Source organism: Lolium perenne, chromosome 3 (assembly GCF_019359855.2).
Source record: "Lolium perenne isolate Kyuss_39 chromosome 3, Kyuss_2.0, whole genome shotgun sequence".
NCBI lineage: Eukaryota > Viridiplantae > Streptophyta > Magnoliopsida > Poales > Poaceae > Lolium > Lolium perenne.
In genome coordinates, this window is record NC_067246.2 from 39,204,435 (window position 1) to 39,226,346 (window position 21,912).

General features: G+C 44.9%; 2 protein-coding genes across 2 annotated transcripts in view; one reads left to right on the forward strand and one right to left on the reverse strand.

Moving 5' to 3' along the window:
- Window positions 1-3,622: 3,622 nt before the first annotated feature.
- On the forward strand, window positions 3,623-12,925 carry LOC127340712 (paired amphipathic helix protein Sin3-like 4). Its single transcript, XM_051366468.2, has 23 exons — window positions 3,623-3,955; window positions 4,314-4,544; window positions 4,654-4,828; window positions 4,931-5,029; window positions 5,116-5,271; window positions 5,883-6,186; window positions 6,519-6,652; window positions 6,773-6,848; window positions 6,953-6,982; window positions 7,069-7,298; window positions 7,372-7,526; window positions 8,420-8,547; window positions 8,648-8,902; window positions 8,997-9,650; window positions 9,753-9,838; window positions 10,234-10,875; window positions 10,947-11,047; window positions 11,134-11,272; window positions 11,352-11,504; window positions 11,650-11,813; window positions 11,902-12,013; window positions 12,098-12,269; window positions 12,488-12,925. The coding sequence occupies exons 1-22, from the start codon at window positions 3,882-3,884 to the stop codon at window positions 12,248-12,250; spliced, it is 4,251 nt and encodes a 1,416-aa protein (XP_051222428.1). The 5' UTR covers window positions 3,623-3,881; the 3' UTR covers window positions 12,251-12,269; window positions 12,488-12,925.
- Window positions 12,926-21,069: 8,144 nt separating this feature from the next.
- LOC139837851 (uncharacterized) overlaps window positions 21,070-21,912 on the reverse strand; it is a 111,471-nt gene continuing 110,628 nt past the window's right edge. Inside the window, exon 4 of the mRNA XM_071827151.1 lies at window positions 21,070-21,209. Coding sequence (XP_071683252.1) covers window positions 21,070-21,209 — 140 coding nt within the window. The remainder of the gene's footprint in view (window positions 21,210-21,912) is intronic.

The window sequence follows — 21,912 nt, forward strand, 5'->3', positions numbered from 1 at the left end:
TGTGTTATTAATTGTTCTTAAATTATTTGTATCTAGTCATCCTTTGAACTTTGAAGGTGCATGTCACCTCAAAAATTATTCTTTTTATCACTTACCTACTCGAGGACGAGCAGGAGTTAAAATTCGGGATGTTGATACGTCGCAAACGTATCTATAATTTTTGATGTTCCATGCTTGTTTTACACCAATTACTATATGTTTTAAGGGACTAACCTATTAATAGTTGCAAAAGTGCACAAGTTCTTGGTTTCAACTTTGTTATGCAGGAAATAGGCAAATATGGAAGGAAGTAGCTCATTATGGTGAAATTTGGAATTTCCCGGAATCTGTCCCTGCTGAACACTTTTCAAAGATCGCTTCGGAACTCCATCAAAACGACGTCCAATGGAAAAGTCGTAAACTACAAAGTTGTAGAGAATTTCAAACTGAACAATTTGGACATCTTATTCGTCCAGAACGGACAACGGATGCATCCGGGAAAGCAGAATTACTGCGGAGGTTCGTGCAGTCTCGGGACTCCGAAAGTTGGTGACGTATTTGACACAAACTCTTTCCATACCTGGATATTTCGGCCCAGCCACGATTTGTGAGGCTCATGAAGGACAGAGGAGAGTCCTAGGAAGGTTCTAGAGGTGCCCAAGAGCCCTTGGATCAAAGGGGCATCCATCCCAAGGCCTAGATTGCATCTCCAACACTATATATTGATGGGAAAACCTATTTTTGGAGGCCCCCAAGCATTGTCACGAAAATCCTCCTCCTTGGCAGCAGCAAGGAGGGGGAAACACTCATCTACACCAGCACCAACTCAAGGAAGAAGAAGGCTAAGGGGCGGCGCTACCCCATGATGCCGGCGGCGGGGAAGGAGTCCCCCGCGCCGCCGCCGCCGCCGCCCACGCCTCCGCCTCCCGGCGCTCCTCGCTGAGCCCTCCAACGTCTTCACTGCCACCTCCATCACCAACTCCTCAATGTATTCAGTGGTCCATCCTCTCACAAACCTCTGTACCGCCCTATGTAAACATGGTGTTTGATGCTATAAGTTATAATCCTATGATCTATATCATGTTGCCATAGTTTATTTGTTTTTTGATTGATTGGTTGTTTCTCTTTGGTTCATTAGAGTTGTATGTTGATATGTTACCGTCCTTGGTGCCCATTATATTTGTGCGCGCATGGATCAAGCACCATAGAGTTGGTAGTACTTGTATACTAGAAGGGGGAAGTTAGGAGTGACAGAGAAACCTAAGGACGCGAACCAGATAGTTGCATGTATGGGAGTAAGAGGACCATTTACTTAAGGCTATGGTTGGGGAAACCTTAATGCTTGCTAGTCTTTACGGATGTTTGCTAGCAAGCTAATCATATAGTACTTGTAATCCCGGAGGGAGAGCATGTATATTTAGCCTCTCCTACATAGAAAGCTGCATCGAAGACATTGAACCCAAGATCTTCACTAATTGATCTTGGACAAAGCCACCACTATTACCACCGCCTTTCCACACTCATGGTACTGTTAGTTTAGTTTGTTTTATTGCTGCAGCACTAATATTTATTCCGTGTATTTTATTGTTCTGCAAAGCCACCTCTCATACCCGTTATCGCTCTAGTTTTATTTCCTAGATATTGAAAACGCTTAGTGTGCGTAGAGTTGTATCAGTGGTTGATAGAACTTGAGAGAATGTTTATCCTACCTTTAGCTACTCGTTGGATTCAACATTCTTACTTATCGAAAAGGCTACACGCGATCCCTATACTTGTGGGTTATCACCCCGCCCGCTGTAGCTTTCTGCACAGAGAGAAGTGAATGGAAGAGAAGTTGGAGAGGTTGAAGAATAAAGATGCCCTGGCCAAATATTTAGAACCGTCAGGCCGACACTTCTGTTGGGTGGTGGGCTACAGTAATCAGCGGGACGCGATAATCCAGTCACCCGCATTAGACCCACTGTGCAGGTACCTTAGAATAAGCGACGATCTAAAATGTGTCCGCGCTCATTAAACTCGTCATATACTAACGCTGCTCTTGCCTGCCACCTACCCTGGCACACTTATGTGCCGGTATCGACAATACCACGCTGAATATCCATCTGTCGTCTTTGTTGGCCGCCCCTAAAGGTGTATCCGCCAAGTAAAATACTTTTGGTGAGACTTTTAAGTTGTTTCGTCCAAAAAAATCCGCCGGGTATGGTGTCTTTTTTTTGTAGTGTTAGTGTCTCTCAATGTTTTACGCAGACAATCTGACAATGAAATAAATATTTTCTTGCACTTTTCCGAGTGACAAAAGCAACATCATCGCTAGCTAGCGTGATGCTCGGTGAATTCATATGTAGCATACACCCATAACCGCGCCAACCAAAGCTCACCGAGGTCGGGCTTGTGCTTGTCGTTTCCCCTTGTTTGCGACAAATATGGTAGTTAGTGCTATTTAATGTCGAGCCAATATGTGGTAACGACTAACAACTTTTCCCGCACACATGACACGTGGGGTTGGGGGGGGGGGGAGTGGTTTACTGCTTTGAGATGTTGAGCTGGACCCCCAGCTGGTGTCTAGGGGTTCTGTTCGGATCGTCTCGCGATAAAACTGCTACTTTAGTTTCCTTTTTCTGAGTGACTCCATAAATGCCGTTGGTAGCGTGATGCCCGGTGAACTCAGACATACGATGCATAGTGTTAGTGTCTCTCAAGTTACCCCGACAATCTGGCAACGAACCAAATATTTTCTTGGACTTCTTTGAGCGACAGAAGCAACATCGTCGCCAACTAGCGTGATGCTTGGCGAACTCGTATATACGGTACAACCATAACCGCACCAACCAGAGCTCATCGAGGCTGGGTTTGCGCTTGTCGTTTCCCCTTATTTGCGACATGATAGTAGTTAGTGTTATTTACCGTCGAGCCAATATGTGGTAACGATTAATAACGACTTTGACCGCCCGCGACACACGTGGGGTGAGGGTGGGTGGGTGGGTTCGGTGGGGGTGTGATTGGTTTACCGTCTTGAGATGTTGAGATGGACCCACCACTGGTCTTTACGGCTTTTGTTCTGATTTTCGAGATGGAACTGCTACTTTATTTGCCTTTTGTCGAGTCACTCCATAAATATCATCGGTAGCGTGATGCCCGGTGAACTAGGACATACAATAGACAGATAAGATAACAACAAAAAATGCGAGACACGTTTTTCGGTCCCTTCGAGCCAATACATGTAATCCAAAGTTCCAAACCGGATAACACACCCATTTCTATATCTTTTCTTTCATTTTTCTCTTACCAGCTTCTACAAATTAGACCCAATTCAAAACTTGGCAAACAAAAATTCGAGGAGATTCGAAATCCGAATGGAACCGGGTGGCCAAGCCAAGGCAGGGCCGGTGCTCGCACCCACCCCGTGCGCGTGCGGCGTGTGTGTTTCGTGTTTACTTTACCCACAGCACAAGCAGCAAGCACGCAGCAAACAACGGTGGGGTGAGGTCACCGCCGCTAGCCTGTCCGCTCACCCTGGCCGCTCCCATCCCGACCGTCCGCGTGTCCCTTATCCTCCGCCGGACGGCCCAGATCGCCCGCGGCGTCCACCCGGTAGGTTTACTCGGCCTTCCCCCATTCTTAAGCCGTTCGCTCGCTCCTCTCCATCGTCTCCTCTCGCCCCACCCTCGTTCCCCTACCCTCGACGCCATTAGCTCTCGCCCTCGCCGCCTCGCTCGCCGCCTCGTGCAGCCAGCGCCGCTCGGTGCGCGGAGTCCGCCGCGCGTGGGAACCCGCAGATCCGGCGTCGGCGGCGCCGTTCGTTCGTTCGTGCGTTCGTTCGGGCGGCGGCGAAGGAGGAACCCGGTGCCGGTTTCCGCTCCCGCGACGGCGACGAGGGGACGCGGCCCGCGCATGGTGGTTGGATGAAGCGTTCCAGGGAGGACGCGGTCTCGGGGTCACAGCTCAAGCGCCCCACCGTCGCCGCTCGATCCGATCCGTGAGTAGCCCGCCCGCCTCCTCCGCCCCCTTGCTCGCCGCCGCGGTAGAGTTTTAGGCAGTTCGTTTTCGTTCCTATTTCCCCACCCGTTCCTCCTCTTATCCCGTTCGCTTGCGGGTGAGAGGGGGTTTCGTCGTGCTGCTTTGACGGAGTCGGCGAGGGAGCGCGGAGGGAAGGCAACTTCCCCGACCCCCGCGGGAGGAATTCGGATTCGCTCGTTTTTCGACCGCCGAATCCGTGGTCGTCCCGTCCAATTCGAAGTCGAAAATGGTGTTTCGTTTTAGGGGCACGGGATTTTTTTTTCTACGGGTTTTTTTATCCCGTGATCTGACGGTTTCGCCTGTTTCCCCTCGCGCAGGCCGACGCAGCCGCAGCCCATGCCTCCGGCGGGCCCACCGGCGCCGGCGCCACAGCCCCAGGCCGCGCCGGCGCAGCTGTCCGGCGGCTCGGCGGCGGCGGCCGCTGCGGGCCAGAAGCTGACGACCAACGACGCGCTCGTCTACCTCAAGGCCGTCAAGGACAAGTTCCAGGACAACCGCGCCAAGTACGAGGAGTTCCTCGAGGTCATGCGTGACTTCAAGAGCGAGAGGTCGGTGCACGCACGCCCGCTCGTCCCTTCCCCACTCCGATCCACACCATTTTCCGTAAATTCCCCTCCAGCGAGATGCTCATGTTTATGGTGCAATTTCTGGATGCAGGATTGATACCAACGGGGTAATTATCCGTGTCAAGACCCTTTTCAACGGGTACCCTGAGCTCATCCTCGGATTCAACACCTTCCTGCCCAAGGGCTTTGCGATCAGGCTGCAGGATGACAAGGAGAAGAAGCCTGTTGATTTCGTGGAAGCCATCAATTTCGTCAACAAGATCAAGGTATACACACGCACGCACACACAGGCTCATCTGTCGTGTAAAGCTCTGGTATATGTACGTATCGGTCTGCGACATGATTGGTTTGTTTCCCCTTGTATACAGAGCCGGTTCCAGCGTGATGAGCACGTCTACAAGTCTTTCCTGGACATTCTCAACATGTACCGCAAGGATAATAAGTCCATCCAAGATGTTTACCATGAGGTGCCCTTTTTTTTTGGTTTATTCTACTTCAACGTATGCATCTTCTTCCATTACAGTCTTGAGTTTAGCGTGTCTTTTTTTCGCAGGTTGCGATACTGTTCTGTGACCATAAAGACTTGCTCGAAGAATTCCAGCACTTCTTGCCTGATACCTCGGTGTCTCAGCACGCAGAAACTGCTCCAAGAGCTGGTTTGGTTAAGCGGGAAGCCCCTCTAATGCCTCCTGTTGGTAGGAGTGAAAAGGTATGAATGACCTATTGTCATTTCGTGAGCTTTATTTTTTTTGCGTTGGATTTCTTGAGCTTTATTAGCGACTAGTTAGGTAGTTGGCAGAAAATAGTGTCATATGTTATGACGGAAGAACCTTTGTTTTTTAGTTCTAACATTTTCTAGACTTTTGGGGATGTGGTTGCCTGAAATGTGCTATACAAATTAGAAGGTGTAAATGCAGAAAGTAAAAAAAGAAGGGCACATTTGTTTTTGCTCCTGCGCATGTGCAGGAACTCGTGAAATACCAGGGTGACATTTTTTATGAGTGGAATCTGCCATTTAGAGGTTTATCTGCTAGTGCATCCCTTGGCTTTCATGTAGGTGAAAACGCTTAGATACTTTACAAAATGCAGCTTCTTAAATTTAGCACAACACTTGGTCAATTCAGTTAGTTTTACATCTCTGAAGGAAATACGGGAGCCCACGGTATTTTAATGTCTTCTGTCAATGGGACTGGGACATCAACATGAGACCAATCATATTTCTGTGTCTATTTGGTCTCTTTTTGTGCATCTATAAAGCAGCCATAAACTAATTATTGTGTAAAAGTTTGCTGACCCTTCATCCTGTGTCTATTTTCTCAGCCTAGGGCTTATCCATCACATGCTGACCGTGACACCAGTGTGGATCGTCCTGATGTGGAGCATGATCGCCAGAGAAGACGTCCGGACAAGGAACGGAAGGCAGAAAGAGATAGGAGAGATTATGAGAGAGATGAGAAGGATGTTGAACATGACAGCAAAGACCTGGATGTTGGACTGCGTAAGCGTAAACCTTTTCCAAGCGCAAACCTTACAGGTGCTGAGGCACAGCAGGGTGGTCTCCCAGAGAATCATGGAATAAATGGTGCCTCAGCTTCATCGTATGATAATAAGGATGCATTGAAGAGTAAGTTTCTCTAAATATTGATTAATAAGTATATACTATTCTGCTCAGTGGCAGTTTTGCTTCTTAGTACCACCGCTAGAATACAACTTCGATGCTCCGCATGACCTTGAAATGCGTTGCATTTATGCCTTCTGTTGGATGCATCTCTTGCATAACGCTGTTTCAGTGTAATCTTCTCATGGCTGTGTTAGTCAATCAGAAACAATGCACAAATGTGTTCACTTGTTGATTTATATGGTTGAATTATGTAATTTCGTCTTCATATCTGGAGAGCTTTGTGTACTTTCCACTTGCTTATTACTTACATTAACAAGTTTTCCTTGCAATATTAGGTGTATACGCACAGGAGTTCCATTTTTGCGAGAAAGTCAAGGAGAAGCTGGAATATGACGCTTACCAGGAGTTCTTGAAATGTCTTCACATATACAGCCAGGAAATTATTACGAGAAGTGAATTGAAGAACTTGGTGGGTTTCTGCTGCAGTTGTGCAAATTCAGTATTTAAACTTCAGTTGCTTCACTTTTTGGTTACCTGTTTGGTCTTAATTAGTTAGACATGAATCATGCATATCCTATCTGATTTACAGGTAAATGATATACTGCAACACTACCCAGATCTTATGGATGGATTTAATGAATTCTTGGATCATTGTGAAAATATAGGTACGTTGCGTACTTAATGTATATGGATGACAATCTTGCAGGATATATGTCACTGATTTTTAATTTCATGTATCTCTATCTGAGTTTTTCTCCCCATGGTGCAGATGGATTTTTGGCTGGAGTCTTCAGCAAAAGTATGTGGTGATTTGCTTCAAACTTTGCACCCCCCCTCTCTAAATCATTTTAAATTTCTTGTTAACACTAATTATCTGGATTGAAGAGCAACCTGGACGGCTAGTTAAAACTGAGGATAAAGAAAGAGATAAGGAACATGAGAGGGAGGAGAGGAACAGAGACCGGGACAGGGAAAGAGAAAAGGAAAGACTTAAGGAAGGTGCTAGCCAGAAACCTTCTGTCACCAAAGACAAGTATCTATCCAAACCAATTTCAGAGCTTGATCTCTCAAATTGTCAGCGATGCTCTCCTAGTTACCGGCTTCTACCTAAAAATGTAAGATAATATCTCCAGCGCCGTTGTTTTCATCTTGTGTTTCATATAACATTTGGTTTAATCCCGTTTTCAGTACCCAATGCCTCCGGCAGGCAACAGGACTGATCTTGGAGCCTCAGTTCTTAATGATCACTGGGTATCAGTGACATCAGGAAGTGAAGACTATTCCTTTAAGCACATGCGGAAGAATCAGTATGAAGAAAGTTTATTTAGATGTGAAGATGACAGGTGCCACATTATCTTTGTTACTCAGAAGATGACATTAACATGCGATTTCATATTAGCTGGACATATGATGTAGCTTTGCACTGTGATGATAGTAATCTTAGACTATATTTTATATTAATCAGGGTTTAGAGGCATACCCTACCGTTGATGGTCGATGGTATATTTTTTTGCGCTTTGTGTACTAGGGTTTAGAGAGAGGCCCATGTGGATAACAGGGCTAGTATTGATATTATGTAACTGGACATTGCATAAGTAGAAACTCATATTTGGGTTGTTTACATTTGAGTCTTCGCGACGCGTTGACAACCGGGACTTGGTTCTTACATAGGGCTGCAAACAGACAGTAACAGAAAACCTGTGCACTCACATTAGTCAATGATGTTTTGGTTAGCTTCTCAAGTCACGGACACAATAGGTGACTAATTACAGTGGTAACTTTTTATCTAATCAAAATATGTAGTAGTGTTGAACTGTGGGTTGTTTCAGCTAGAATCATTATTGGGGTCCATCCTATCCTAGGTGGAACATGGCAATTAGCGGCATGATGATATTCCTATAAGCTAATCGCAAACTGTTGTTTTTTCCTGTGCAAGCACCTTAATATTTCTGTTGGCCGGCTTGATTACGTTCTAGCACTTGCACACAGTTAACCATTGGGAGACCCATATTTTCAGTGTTATTCGAGCCACTTTTGTTTCTAATACCACAAACCTGTGATTGTTGCATATGGTGGTGGAGCCATGGGGTAAATTCGTTTAGGCACTTCAGCATAGTATAGAGCAACTGGGCTACGACTAGTGAATGCCATGTGATTCATGCTATCCTATGTGAATAATTCTTTTTTGTTGAATTATTTATTCATGCTGGTTACATATTGGTCTGAACTTTTTCAGATTTGAGCTGGATATGCTGTTGGAATCAGTTAATGCAGCAACTAAGCGTGTCGAGGAGTTGATAGAAAAAATGCAAGATAACTCGCTAAAACCAGAAAGCCCGATACGCATGGACGAGCATTTAACTCGTACGTATACTTGTGTTCCACGCATGATAATATTGTGTTAGCAAAGCTTGAACTAACTAGAGCTTGAATGTCCTGTGGCTTATTCACCACTGCTTTACAGCTTTGAACCTAAGGTGCATTGAACGGTTGTACGGTGACCATGGCCTGGATGTGATGGATGTTCTTAGGAGAAATGCCAGTGTTGCACTGCCAGTTATCTTGAGTAGGCTAAAACAAAAGCAGGAGGAATGGTCAAGGTGCCGTTCAGATTTCAACAAGGTTTGGGCTGAAATTTATGCCAAAAATTATCACAAATCACTTGATCATCGCAGTTTCTATTTCAAGCAGCAAGATTCGAAGAGCCTGAGCGTAAAATGTATGCACACTTTTTATACATGCGAATATTTTTATAGTTCCAGCTATGCCTAGTTACCTAATTTTGCTTAAATCTTTGTTTATTTCGTGTGCAGCTCTATTGACCGAGATTAAAGAAATTAATGAGAAGAAAAGAAAGGAAGACGATGTACTCATTGCTATTGCTGCTGGAAATAGGCGGCCTATAGTTCCCAATATGTCATTTGAGTATGTGGATTCAAAAGTCCATGAAGATCTTTATAAGATCGTCAAGTACTCATGTGGAGAAGTCTGCAGCTCCTCGGACCAACTAGACAAAGTGATGAAAATGTGGACAACTTTTCTGGAGCCAATTTTAGGTGTTCAGCCTCGATCCCATGGTAGTACGGATGCAGATCTGATTAAACCCAAGAATGGAATCACAAAATCTAGTATTGCAACTCTGGGGGAAAGCAATACTACTACAGATGGAGTTGCTGCCCAGCAAGGTCATGGTGATGAAAGCAAACAACAGGATCAAGCACCATCAGGTGTGGTTAGATTGGCGCGACTGGGTAAAGGAGTTGCCTCAGACTCTCAAAATGGTTCCCATGATGCAGATCGAACTGCTCGTAGAGATGATGAAGCATCAAATATTGCACCAAATGGAAGAGTGCAAGCTGCTGCCTTCATCACAGATGAAATGTCTGCAGTAAGTACCCAGAACATGCCTACTGAGAGATCAGCAGTACAGCATAACAATATTAAGGCAAACTCGGAAATTACACCAGGTTTGCATTTCTGCTAATTCGATATGCTGTATTTTTTATGATCTATAACTTGATTAGGTCTCTTTTGGCCAATGCTTATGATTTGTCTTGCCTGGCTGCTAGGAATGAATGCTTCTAGAAGTTCACATGCTGGAGTTAGTGTGGCTGGTGGTGCCAGGGCTAGCCATCAAGTATCACCATCTATTGAGGTATAGAACTTCTTGCGATCTCAATTTACTTTCCACCTGTGTTAAAATGTCCCAAGTATTACCATCATATAGTGTGCCAAGTATTACCATCATATAATGTGTGGGAGTTGGTATTGCTGCTGGTGCCAGGTATTGATTTTTTTTCTTTAGAAGTTTATTTTCTTAAAGAGCTGTCTTCTCCCATGTTTTTTTTCCTTTTCTTTATTTCTGTTGCTTTTGTTATTTATTTTACTGTCACATTTTACCTGTCTATTGCCTGATTGATGACAATGCTTGGAATGTTTTTGTGCTTGTGTTGAGTTGTATACATTCATGTAATGCAAAATGCAAGTTAATCTTTTTCCCAATGAATGGCATCCAACAACATGCTCATATGTTTCTGTTCTCCTTGACAGGGTGGAGAGACTGGCAGGCCAGGAACATCTTTAAATGGTGGAGGCACCAATGAGGGTAATAAAGGGCGCCTATTTAATGAACCTGCGGCATCACACAATATTTCGAAAGTTGAAAGAGAGGAGGGTGAATTATCTCCTAATGGAGATTTTGAAGAGGACAATTTTGTGCCCATGGAAGATGGAGCATCTAAAACAAAAGAAGGTTCTACAAGCAGAACATCCAAGGTTAGACCTGGTGAAGTAGATACTGAGGCAGCTGGCGAGAATGATGCTGATGACGATGGTGAGGAAAGCACTCAAAGGTCTACTGAGGACAGTGAAAATGCTTCTGAGGCTGGTGAAGATCCATCGGGAAGTGAATCTGGCGATGGTGAGCATTGTTCTCGTGAAGATCATGATGAGGAAGAAGATATGGATCATGATGATCAGGATACAAAGGCAGAAAGTGAGGGTGAGGCAGAGGGGACAACTGAGACTCATGATGTTGAAGGAGGCATATCACTACCTTTATCAGAACGCTTTCTGTACTCGGTTAAACCACTGGCCAAGCATGTACCCACATCCTTACATGATCGAGAAGAGAAATCCTCACATATATTTTATGGGAATGATTCATTTTATGTCTTGTTCAGGCTGCATCAGGTAAGCTTTACAGTAGTTTTGACCCTATGTAATTTCCATGTGCCCTCTTTAGCTAAACTCATCAATTGCAGATGTTGTACGAAAGATTGCTTTCAGCAAAGACAAACTCTGCGAGTGCTGAAAAGAAATGGAGAACCTCTAAGGATACAAACCCCCCTGACCTATATGCAAAGTAATGCAGCTTTTCGCAATGTTTAGTTGCTTCTACTGCATCTTCCCCATACACATGACCATAACTGATTTCTACTTTTGATGAAGGTTCCTGAATGCACTCTACAACTTACTTGATGGTTCTTCTGATAATACCAAGTTTGAGGATGACTGCCGTGCTATTATTGGTACCCAGTCGTATGTTCTCTTTACTTTGGATAAACTGATATACAAAGTTGTCAAGCAGGTAAGTTGACTCATCCCCTGCTTTACTATGTCACTCTGGGTTGGCTGGAACATTCATTATTTTACTTCACTGGCATCAGCTTCAAGCTATAGCAACAGATGAAATGGACAACAAGCTTCTCCAGCTTTATTTATATGAAAAATCAAGATCTCCTGGGAGGTTCTTTGATCTAGTTTATCATGAAAATGCCCGTGTCCTACTCCATGATGAGAGCATGTATCGATTTGAATGTGTAAGTCTTGTTCTGTTTTGCATCCTATCGTGATTAATTATCAATAATGCTGTTCCATTTGTCTTGCAAATGAACTGGTTCGCTTGTATTGCAATGTTGCTAGATGTCATAGAATGATAAATTCCAGTTTATCTTCCTATTGCAGTGCTCAGATCCAACGAGGCTGTCGGTTCAGCTCATGGAATATGGTCATGAAAAACCTGAAGTGACTGCAGTATCGATTGATCCAAATTTTTCCTCATATCTCTTCAGTGACTTTTTGTCAGGTTTGTCTGACACAATGTTGTCTGATGGTGTCTTCCTTGGAAGGTATCCCCCACCGCTAACCTCACATTGAAGTTGAAGCTCCTGATTTCATTTCTCCTGTTTTAATCCATCATTCATACCGTTCTTCCAGGAATAAGCGGAAAAATTCAAGTAGTGATGAGGCCTCTGATTCATTGAAGACCATGGATGGTGTCCAAGTTGCGAATGGTCTTGAATGCAAGATATCCTGCAAGACCTCTAAGGTTTGCTTGTTTATATAATTTGGAATTTGACGCTTTAAATTTTTACTGGGATATCAGTATATCTTAATGATGTCATATATACAGGTCTCGTATGTCCTTGACACAGAAGATTTCTTGTTTCGGTTGAGAAAGCGGAGGAGACTTTTAGCCAGTGGAATTGTGCCTGACAAGTTGCAGACATCAAAGAAAGATGCTGCAAAAGTGCAGCGCTTCCATTCGTTTCTAGCCAAGCCTTAGGGTCATAGGCAAAATATTGGTAATTCCACTATATGCTAAACCCATGCAGCATTTGATCGTATTCCCATGCTCTTCCGTTTCATTACCAATTCTTCGCTATTTTGTGCTGTTATATACTCCTTACATGGCAATACGGCTTCTCATGGCATTTTTTCTCCAGCGCAAGTGCTTTTCCAGACAAATCACATACAATATTATATAACAAGGCAATGATTACTCTTTACTTGGGTTTTGCAGACATTGTATTGAAATCAGGAGATGCTGCTGGGGTTATGACTGCCTTGCTCTTGATATCACAAGGAAAGTTGCAGGAGTCCAAAGCCTCGGTCCCATTCCCAGAATGCGTCCCCCCCCTGGAATAATGATTCGGCGTTTGGGTAGATAAGACATGGTAAATACAGCAAAGCAAAGCATGTTATGGCCACCTCAGTCAGCTTTAGGCCAGGCCGAAAGAATGTGTGTGTGTATGTATATATATGTAATGGCAGAATGTTGTTTGTTCTGTTAACATATTATCTCTAGTGTTTTTTGGTCGGTCTTAGAAGGATTCTATTAAACTTAATCACCATTCCTTTATGGTATAGGCCTGTTGTTATTTTGACAACCTTTTCCCAATCAAGATATGTAGCCTTGATTAATCAAATGGAGCAATGCCAACATTCAGACCGTGTGAAATGATTGTTTTGGTGCGACCTAATGTTGTGGTTGCTGATGTTATGTGATTGTTGAATTGCAAAGTACTCCCTCTGTCCTGAAATATAAGGCATGCATTATTTTGACCACTAAAATATACTTCTTTTCAGAATAGGACGCATATATAGTTTTTGGTTGATGTTTAAAGACTTTCGAAGTTTAACCAAACTATAATTTAAAAATATTATTGTTAGAACCATCGTGAAATACATTTTCATATTGTACTAGATGTTTATGCATTTTCATATTGTGTGCCCTTTATACTTTTTAAATGTGTTTTTTTACTTTACATATTTTATTAATATACTTTTTAAATGTGTGTTTTTACTTAAACATATTTTATGAATATATTATAGAAATATAAATCACATTTGAAGTTGTAAGTTATGGACCAACAAAATTTAAGAAGGCCTTATGTTTTAAAGGCGCCTTATGTTTTGACACGAAGAGAGTTGTAGTGATAGCGCTACATTGGTCATCCAGATTTTTTTTTCTCAACAATGAGTCATCTAGACGCTATCCGGTTATCAAAGCTAAGATATGAACGGTACAAAATTTTGTAAGTATTAAAAGAACAAATTTTGGTGGCCCTACCATGTGACACCATTTGGAGGCGAACCCGCTGATGAGGGACATCTCGCCCACCACCCCAAGGACAATCGTTCTCCTGCTCTCTGGTGGGGTGCTCTCCATGGCAACCATCAATATTTGGGGCTGCTTGATGTGGAGCTCGAGGTGGTTGTGGTTCGACCATCCCTGACGCCGTCGCCCATGGGACCCTAGAGGGTGGCCATCAACATTCGGGACTTGCTTGATGTCAAGCTCGAGGTGGTTTTGGTTCGACCATCCCCTGGTGTTGTCGCCTGTGGGAACCCGGAGGCGGAAGACGGTGTTGGCTACAACTACGACTGCCTTGCCCATGATGAAGGAGACCATGCCGGCAACAAAACCTATTTAACGCTCTTTGCATCCGTTAGTGCCCTGACGCTCGCGTGAGGAGGGACCTGCGCCTCGGCCTTTTTCAGGTGGATAGAGGGTGCAAGGAAAACGAACGCCGACCTCACCTGAGACGGGGACGACGTGGTTGACCACGATATCGCCGGCAATAGCGATGAATGGTACTTAGGGTTTCGGGTGCAAGGGGTTTGCTGAAGATGTGAGAGGTGAGCGGGTTTAGAGGGAGGTCCCGACGGCGGTAGAGCATCGGCGGGCGGCGGATGTAGGAGGGCTGAGTAGTGAGGCGGCACAGGTGGAAGTAGCAGGCGGAGGTTCAGCGAGGAAGAGACATAATCATGGGCATGCCCATCCTCGTCTCCCTTCGCGAGTCGGCATGGTAGTATAGGGGCACCCTGGGCAGACCGCCACGACGGCTTTGCAGCCTGAACCCGACGACTGCCACGTGTGGTCTCATACTAAATACTACCACATTCCGTCTAAAAAAATACTACCACATAGGAATTGGACAGAGAGAAATCACTGGAAATTATCTTTCACAAGGTCATTGTCCCAAGTTTCAGTTATTCGGTTGATAAGCCCACTCACTCTTGTAAGAACATCTCTAACAGAGCCCGTAAATCCCGCCGGAACCGAACTTTTCCGGCGGATTTATGGGTTCGGGCTGAAACACGCGCAAATCAGAGCCCGTAAACATGGGTCGGCCCGAATCGAAAGTTCGTGGGCCCGAGAAACTCCCCGCACGACCCCTATTAAAAGGGATCGCGGAGGGGAGTTCGGTTCGCAAACCCTACTCCCCTCCGCTGTCTCCTCTCCCTCCACTGCTGCTAGACCCCCGCTCCGATGAGCAATCCACGCCGGAACAGCCACCAATCACCCACCCGCCGCCACGCGATGGCCTCCCATGGAGGTGCTGGCAGCCGAGCCGCGGGATTGGGCGGCGGCGATTCGCCGCCGCGTCCGCCCGTCTTCCGCAGCGAGGCGGAGCGGTGGAAGTGGAACCGCAGCGAGGGCGCGCGCAAGCGTAGCGCTCGCCGGTGGACCAACTGGGGGCTCACGACCCTAGGGAAGCTCGCCCGCTACGGCAACCAGGCGGAGAGCTCCTCTTCCGGGCAGTCCAGCCGCGCTCCGCGGCTGCCCGTGGCGGCGAGCGTCGAGGAGGACGACCGCGTCCCCGCGCGCTCTCCAACCTTCTCGGCCAGGGACTACGTCCACGGCAGCGATGAGAAGGAGGCGGTGATGGCGCAGACGTTCGCCATCAGCGAGGCGGAGGCGAGGGCCCGCTTCCGCCGTGAAGAAGCCGACGCCGTCCGCTAGGTACGGGAGTACGAGGCGGCCCGCCGGGAGGCCCGCGTCCGCAAGGTCAAGCTCGAAATAGTCGAGCTTGACAAGGACGACGTGTGAAGTCTTCACGCCGCCGACGAACTCCGCCAGCACCGGCACCGCTGCGCGCGCCATAGCTAGTAGGCCGCATTTTGCTCATTTTAGCTAGGTTAGGTTGCCCGTGTACTAGTATAATGTCAATTCCCCGCAGTATGTATGTATCGATGCGCAATCGGAGCATCTATTTCATGTATGAACTATGATCATCGCCTAAACTTACCCGCGCCAATTTGAATTCCAGTTTTCAGTTTCAGTTTACGGGTTCTATTCTGCGCCACCGTGAAATTCGATAGAACTTGCGTTTTCGGTGAACTGAACTCGCGCTTTTCAGTTTGCGTATTTTCGAGCTCTACTAGAGATAGCTCTAAGAACACCTTTCCCTTGACGAGAAGCAAGCAGCCAGGTAACTCCGAGAAGGATCCACAGGGTCATGCCATATGCCCATATATCAACGTTTGTGCCGTCGCCCACCGTCCAGATCAGCCCTTCCTTCAAGAGGTTAATGCCCTTCAGAATACTTCTCCAAACATAGCTGATACCAGGAACTGGCACTGTCTTGAGGACACAAATCTGCATTACCTATGCAAGATTAGTGGCGAAAATAAAACATAGCTGATACCACGAATCAGGTGACTGAATAGTTCTACAACCTTGCTTTGCTCTATGCCACTGTACCGGCGAGCTCGGGTTGGAAAATCTTGCTCCAGCTGTCTCCCTCCCTTTTCTGTACCACTCACCCGTTAGATAAATGCAGGTTTATGAGAGCTAACTAGTGCCCTCCCAGGTTTGAATGGCATCTTGGAAGGCGGGGACAAAAAACTGGCAAGTCCCTACATGTTTCTACGTGTTCCACAAGAGTATCGGTGAGTTTCTCAACTGATTCTTAGAAATTTAATCAAGTTTAGGAGAATTTAGAAACTAGAACGCAAAAAATATATGACAGTCAACGAAGCAAATGCCTTGCAACTGCAACATAACTAGAGAAAATAAAATACTTTTCCCATACATAAAAGTTGTGTTTTAAGTAACCAGAGTACCTAAGAAAGAAAAATCTTCACAAGAAAAAGATGTCTATTCTACCCAAAGATACAGAATCACCTCAGATTCTGTATAATACTATCAAACACACACATGGATTCAAGGGGCAGTATTTCTTGACCTAAGGCAATAGATTGACCAACATGCAACTCTCCTGATCAGCTGACATAGAAATCACAGCTTGTTAAAAGAGAAAAAGGATGCAAGTCGAACACAAGAGAGGAACTGAAAAACATGAATAGCTTTTAGTTTCAGATGTACATAAAAAAAGATAAATAAATATCTGGTTGAAAAAGTTTCGTATTTATAATGCTGAACAATTGCAACAAAATATAGTTTCAGATGTGCATCCAAAAGAAAACTAAACAAAATTGTCTGATTGGATAAGATTACTCTTATTATGCAGAGTGTTACTTGACCTGTAGGTAACAAGATGCCAAACCTTCAACAAGCAGCTAACATCAGATGTGTTACTTTACATGATTTGTATAATATGGATTGCAGCAAAGGATCAGGAATAGCTACTACTGCTTTCACAGAGTTCAACTGGATTTATTACTTTATAGCAGCAGCAAGACAAAATTTGGATCAGGAACTAGTAATGCTATCAGAAAGTTCAATTGGACATTAGAATGCCCTATCCATTTAAGGCCAGAGAAGAAAATCACAACAAGAACATGTAGTAAACAAGTAACTAATCTACTCTGGCAATGTGCGTGGTGGTAATCAATTTTTCACATACAACGCATCACACACGTTACTTGAAAGTTTGCAAAGGTACACGAAAATAGCACACAAAGGAAGGATCTGATTTAACCATTATATTTTATTTTCCACTCTAACGGCTGTAGTCTGTGGTAAATTTCACCATTATAGCTGCATATCATACATCAATTAGGTGGTCCTTCTATCAATTTTCCCAAATACCACTGGTCTGAAAAAAAATGGGAAAAATTGATGAACCGAAAGAACCATACACATGGATAATAAAAGATAAGTGCATACCCCGGGTCCATCCTTTAGCTGCAAGAGAACATGACAGGACGCTTATGAAGCCGTAGCCTCAATGTCCTGGAGCTACAGTGTGGTGCCACTACGAACGTTGACGCAATCGCAGATGGATTAAGAGTAAATGTCAAACTCTTAAATGTGAACTATGAATCAAAGAAATGAATCACTTGTTTACTCAAGAGAATATTTAATGAACCAGAACAAAATGCAAGATTCTGCCAAATGGATAGTTTTGCCAATCAAAAGCATCTACTAAAAACATCATCTTGGCAGATCACAACTTCATCGTGTTCAAAACTGAAATATAGGGTTCTCAATAAAAAACCTGAAATGTAGGGTTGTCAAAAAAAAAAAGAGGTGAAATGTGGTAGTACCTATATTGCATATGACATGCCTCCTAGAGACTAACTACACTTACATTTCTGACATTCTACTTCTATTTTTTGTGGGATCTGACATTCTACTTCTTCACATAATTAACTGTACCAGCTATCTTAGGAATCACATTTATGCAAGGCACTACATAAATGGCCTTAGTATTGCTTGCACTGGATATTTCTTTGTAAAGCAATTTATCTACTTGGCATATACATCTCAGAGAGTGCAGTGTACATAAATGAGGAGTTGACACGTTGGTTTCAAAATTTCCGAAAACGATATTTAGTTCTACAGTATACCAGTTTTGTGACACAGCTTTAATACTTGATCCATGTTAAGTTGGTACAAAATTACAAATTTGGAGAAAATAAGGAAATAAGGAGATTCCCAATTAAACTAACCACATCAAAGATGCAATTACACGTATTTAAATAAATGAATAAAGATGCTACAAACAACTAAAGAGACAACTAAAAACACCTCCAACCTCAATTTTTCCTTTTGATTTTACGAACATGAAAGAAGATGGCATTATACAAGTAATCACCGGAATTTCTAAATGCCTAAATAAATGCCAAAACTCAGGATCTTGGCAATTAACATGCACAGATTGGAGATTCAGGTCGGCCAACAAGACTCCAGATACCTGCCTAATCGAGGTGATTTGCTACAATAGAGCGAATTTAGCATAGCACAAGTTGTTACTCATATATATGTACTTCCAAAAAAGTATTGGCGAGAAACAATACGATCTTCTGTCTAGCAAATACCATGGGATAAATATTGTTACACCAGCATTGTATACCTAAAAGATGTGTGTATATATGCAGAATTCTGTTTGTTCTGTCAAACTATCTCAGTGTTTTTTGGTGGCAGAAGGATTATAGTAGTATTATTAAATTGATCACCATTTGGGTGACGCTGGTATAGGTCTCTTTTATTTCGACCATTGTCTGTGATATGATAGTGCAACATTAGTCATGGATCATATCTGTGCCATCAAAGCCAAGATGCAAAATGAGGATTAAAGGTCAAATTGCAAAAGAAAAAAACATATAAAATGGCAAGTGCACAATTCATAGAGAGCAGCATACTAGAGCACCAGCTGCTCAATTGTTCACAAAGGTACTCACATAATTGACCATGGCAGGTCTAATAAAACAAGTCGGAATTCTAAAAGATACTACATTTTACTGGAAAAACGTATCTTATTCTTGTGCTGACACTTGCACGGCCTCAATCCCCGAGGCTAGTTCGTCAACGACAGCCGCCGACATCGAGTTCCGCCGAGCGTGATAGGGCGGCGGCGGCGGCGTGTGGCACCAGATGGAGGCGAACACGCTGATATGGGACATCTCCACCACCAGCCCATGGACGATCGTCATCCTGCTCTCCGGCGGGGCGCGCTCCATGGCGTCCACCAGCATCCGGGACTGCTTGATGTGGAGCTCGAGGTGGTTGTGGTTTGACCATCCCACGACGTTGTCGTCCGCGAGATCCCGCAGGCCAAGGACGGCGTTGGCCTCGGCTACGACCGCGGCTGCCTCGCCCACGACGAGGGAGGCCGCGCGGACCGCCTCGACGGCCTCGGAGGCGGAGGCGAAGCCGGAGGCAACGACGGCCCGGAGACGCTTCACCTCCGCGGAGAGCTGTTCCTTGCAGACTTGGAAGATGCTCCTACGGACGGCGGCCAGAACAGCCGAGGGTTCGGAGCCCGCCGTGATGTCGAATCGGCCGCCGCCGCCGCCCATCCTACACCCTGGAATCGTAGATCGATCTAGCAAAGGAGATGCTCTGTTTAGAGGAATCGATGAGACAACCCTAGCGATGAGTTTCCTTTTTTTTATGACAGCCCCCTTTATTAGAAGGCTTCTCCTCGTCCGTCATATATTTTCCAATTTTACCCTCGATGTGTTTCGAAATATTTACAGAGCCTGCCACCACCAAGTCAAACTGCTCCTTTTCTTCCCTGCGATGCCACTCCCCACCTCCCTTTCTGTCCCCTCTTGGATGATTAGGCCTTTCTTTATCGTCCTCCACGTAGCATGTCTCGGCGGCATCGTGGTGCTTGCCATCGCTTGCCCACATTGCCGTCTGGTTTGACGATCAAATCGACGGGCGACGGAGTCATCCTCTGCCAAGTGCCAACACCCAAGTTATCCAAGCACATAAAATCGAGTCTCCGTCGTCTTCTCCTTTGTTGCAGCCTGTCCTGGCGGCGCCACGGCCGGAGACACCTCGGTCGCTGCCCTCATGCTCGCCCGCGTTGACATATGGCTTGGGAGCCAGGAACGGGGAACTTGACCAAGATCGACGAATATTCCCCACATGTTTTTCTGAGCATACTGATGCATGTGAGTTTGAAACTGCACACGAGCAATGGGATTTGTGCTAATTGTGCTACCCACGGATCTCCTTTTTTCGCTTAGCTAGGGGCCGCGTCTACTCAACCATGGTAGTTTAGCAGACCCTTAGCTTTGTAGGTGGTCAAGGGCCGTTCACGACGCCCCAGTTAAATCCTTTAAGTAAAGATCCACCCACGGTCAGGGAAAAAGTGATGGGCCCTCGCGGCATGTCCCCTACCACCGCCACTCTTCCTCGAATCGACTAGGGATATGGTCAGAAGCATTCGAGGTTTCTCTCTCTCGCTCGATCTCCCCGCCACCCTCACTCCCAAGGTCAAAACCCCAAGATACTCTATTCCTATGGACTTTATCTAGGCGTATCTAAGCTTGCTCAGGGGTGAATTCCATAAAGGATCCGCCGAATAATAAATTTAACTCTCTTTTATTATCTTGATCAAGTCCTCCATAAAATCATGATGGGGACAACTCTCAATCATACCTTTGTATCTCAAGTAGGCTATCATTAAACTTTCGTCGCGGCGATTCTCGAAATTAGTTATGCATCTTCTCACTTTGGCTGACTTAACCTTAGGGTAGAATCGAAATATAAATTCCTTCATGAGATTCTCCCAAGTATCAATCTTCTCTGCATGACAAGTTCTATACCAAGATAACGCAGTGTTGGTTAGAGATTGACTAAACAATTTTAGCTTCAATTCATCATCAGAATAGTTTCTCAATTTAATTCTCCAACAGAACTCAGTAAATAAATGTAAAATACTATAAGGATCCTCATCGGGGTCATCCCCTACAAAGCTTTTCTCTTTCATAATAGCAATTAAATGTGGGTGAATTACATACTCCACGTCACTTCCGTTCAGGAATTCTTTAACAAATTCTCGGTTGAACGTCCCGAGGTATTTAGCTGTACTGAGCTTATTCATAAGCCCAAGAGCAGCCATGGTGCTTCCTGCAACTATTAAACAACTTTAGTAAAAACAATTAATAAACTAGCAACTAAGAACAAAGACCAAAAGCATTGAGCTCCCTAGCAACGGCGCCAGAAAATAGCTTGATGACTGCAAGTACACAGATAAGGGGTGACACATCATCTTCTTCAATATCCATATCTAACTCATCATGATCGTCATCTTTACCTATAAACAGGTTAAAAAAGTTATGACCTCTTATAATCTTATCCCTTAGCTTAAAACTATCTTTAGGATCGCCCTCGCTCCTCCAACGCTCCCCTTCCTTCTCTTTTCCAAAGTCCTTCTTCCAGGCCTCCGAGGCACCTTTCCTCCCATAGGCTGAGGAGTTGATGTCCCATGGGTGAGACATGATCACGTCAGCTCGGCGTGGTGATAAGCTTGGATGAGATCTGTTGATTTTAGAAGAGAGGACTAGTCCAGAGGTTATGAGGGTTTAGAAGGATGAAAAACTGGTGGGATTAAAGTTATAGTCGCACAGAAAAAGAATTCCAACTAATAAGGAAAGATAAAAGAGTTAAAGAGGAAATTATGGGGTACGCGGCGACCATTGGTACGGGCGCGGCCTGTACCGTCCGCCCATACGGACACTTTTCCAAAAATTTGCTCAGCCAACGTTGGTTTAAACCTTCTGAGAAAACGGTACATGCGGGTTTGCGTACCATCTGGCCGTAACAAAGTTACCGACTTATAAAAGGCGGTGATTTTTTTGATTTAAAAAAACAAAAGAGAACAAACAGAAGAGTCAGAGAAAATGGCAACCTCCCATACGGGCCAGTGCGGTCGTACCGCCTGCCCGTACTCCAGGACGAGGCCGGTGCTCAAATCAACAAGAAAACATCAGACACGATAGCGACCGCTTGTACGAGCG

What these genes read in the sequence shown, in the direction of transcription:
- LOC127340712 (XM_051366468.2), top strand. Translation starts at nt 3,882, where the DNA reads ATGAAGCGTTCCAGGGAGGACGCGGTCTCGGGGTCACAGCTCAAGCGC. An exon ending in TCTTGTTCAGGCTGCATCAG is followed by an intron (nt 10,876 to 10,946) that starts GTAAGCTTTACA and finishes CATCAATTGCAG; the next exon opens with ATGTTGTACGAAAGATTGCT. An exon ending in TATACAAAGTTGTCAAGCAG is followed by an intron (nt 11,273 to 11,351) that starts GTAAGTTGACTC and finishes CACTGGCATCAG; the next exon opens with CTTCAAGCTATAGCAACAGA.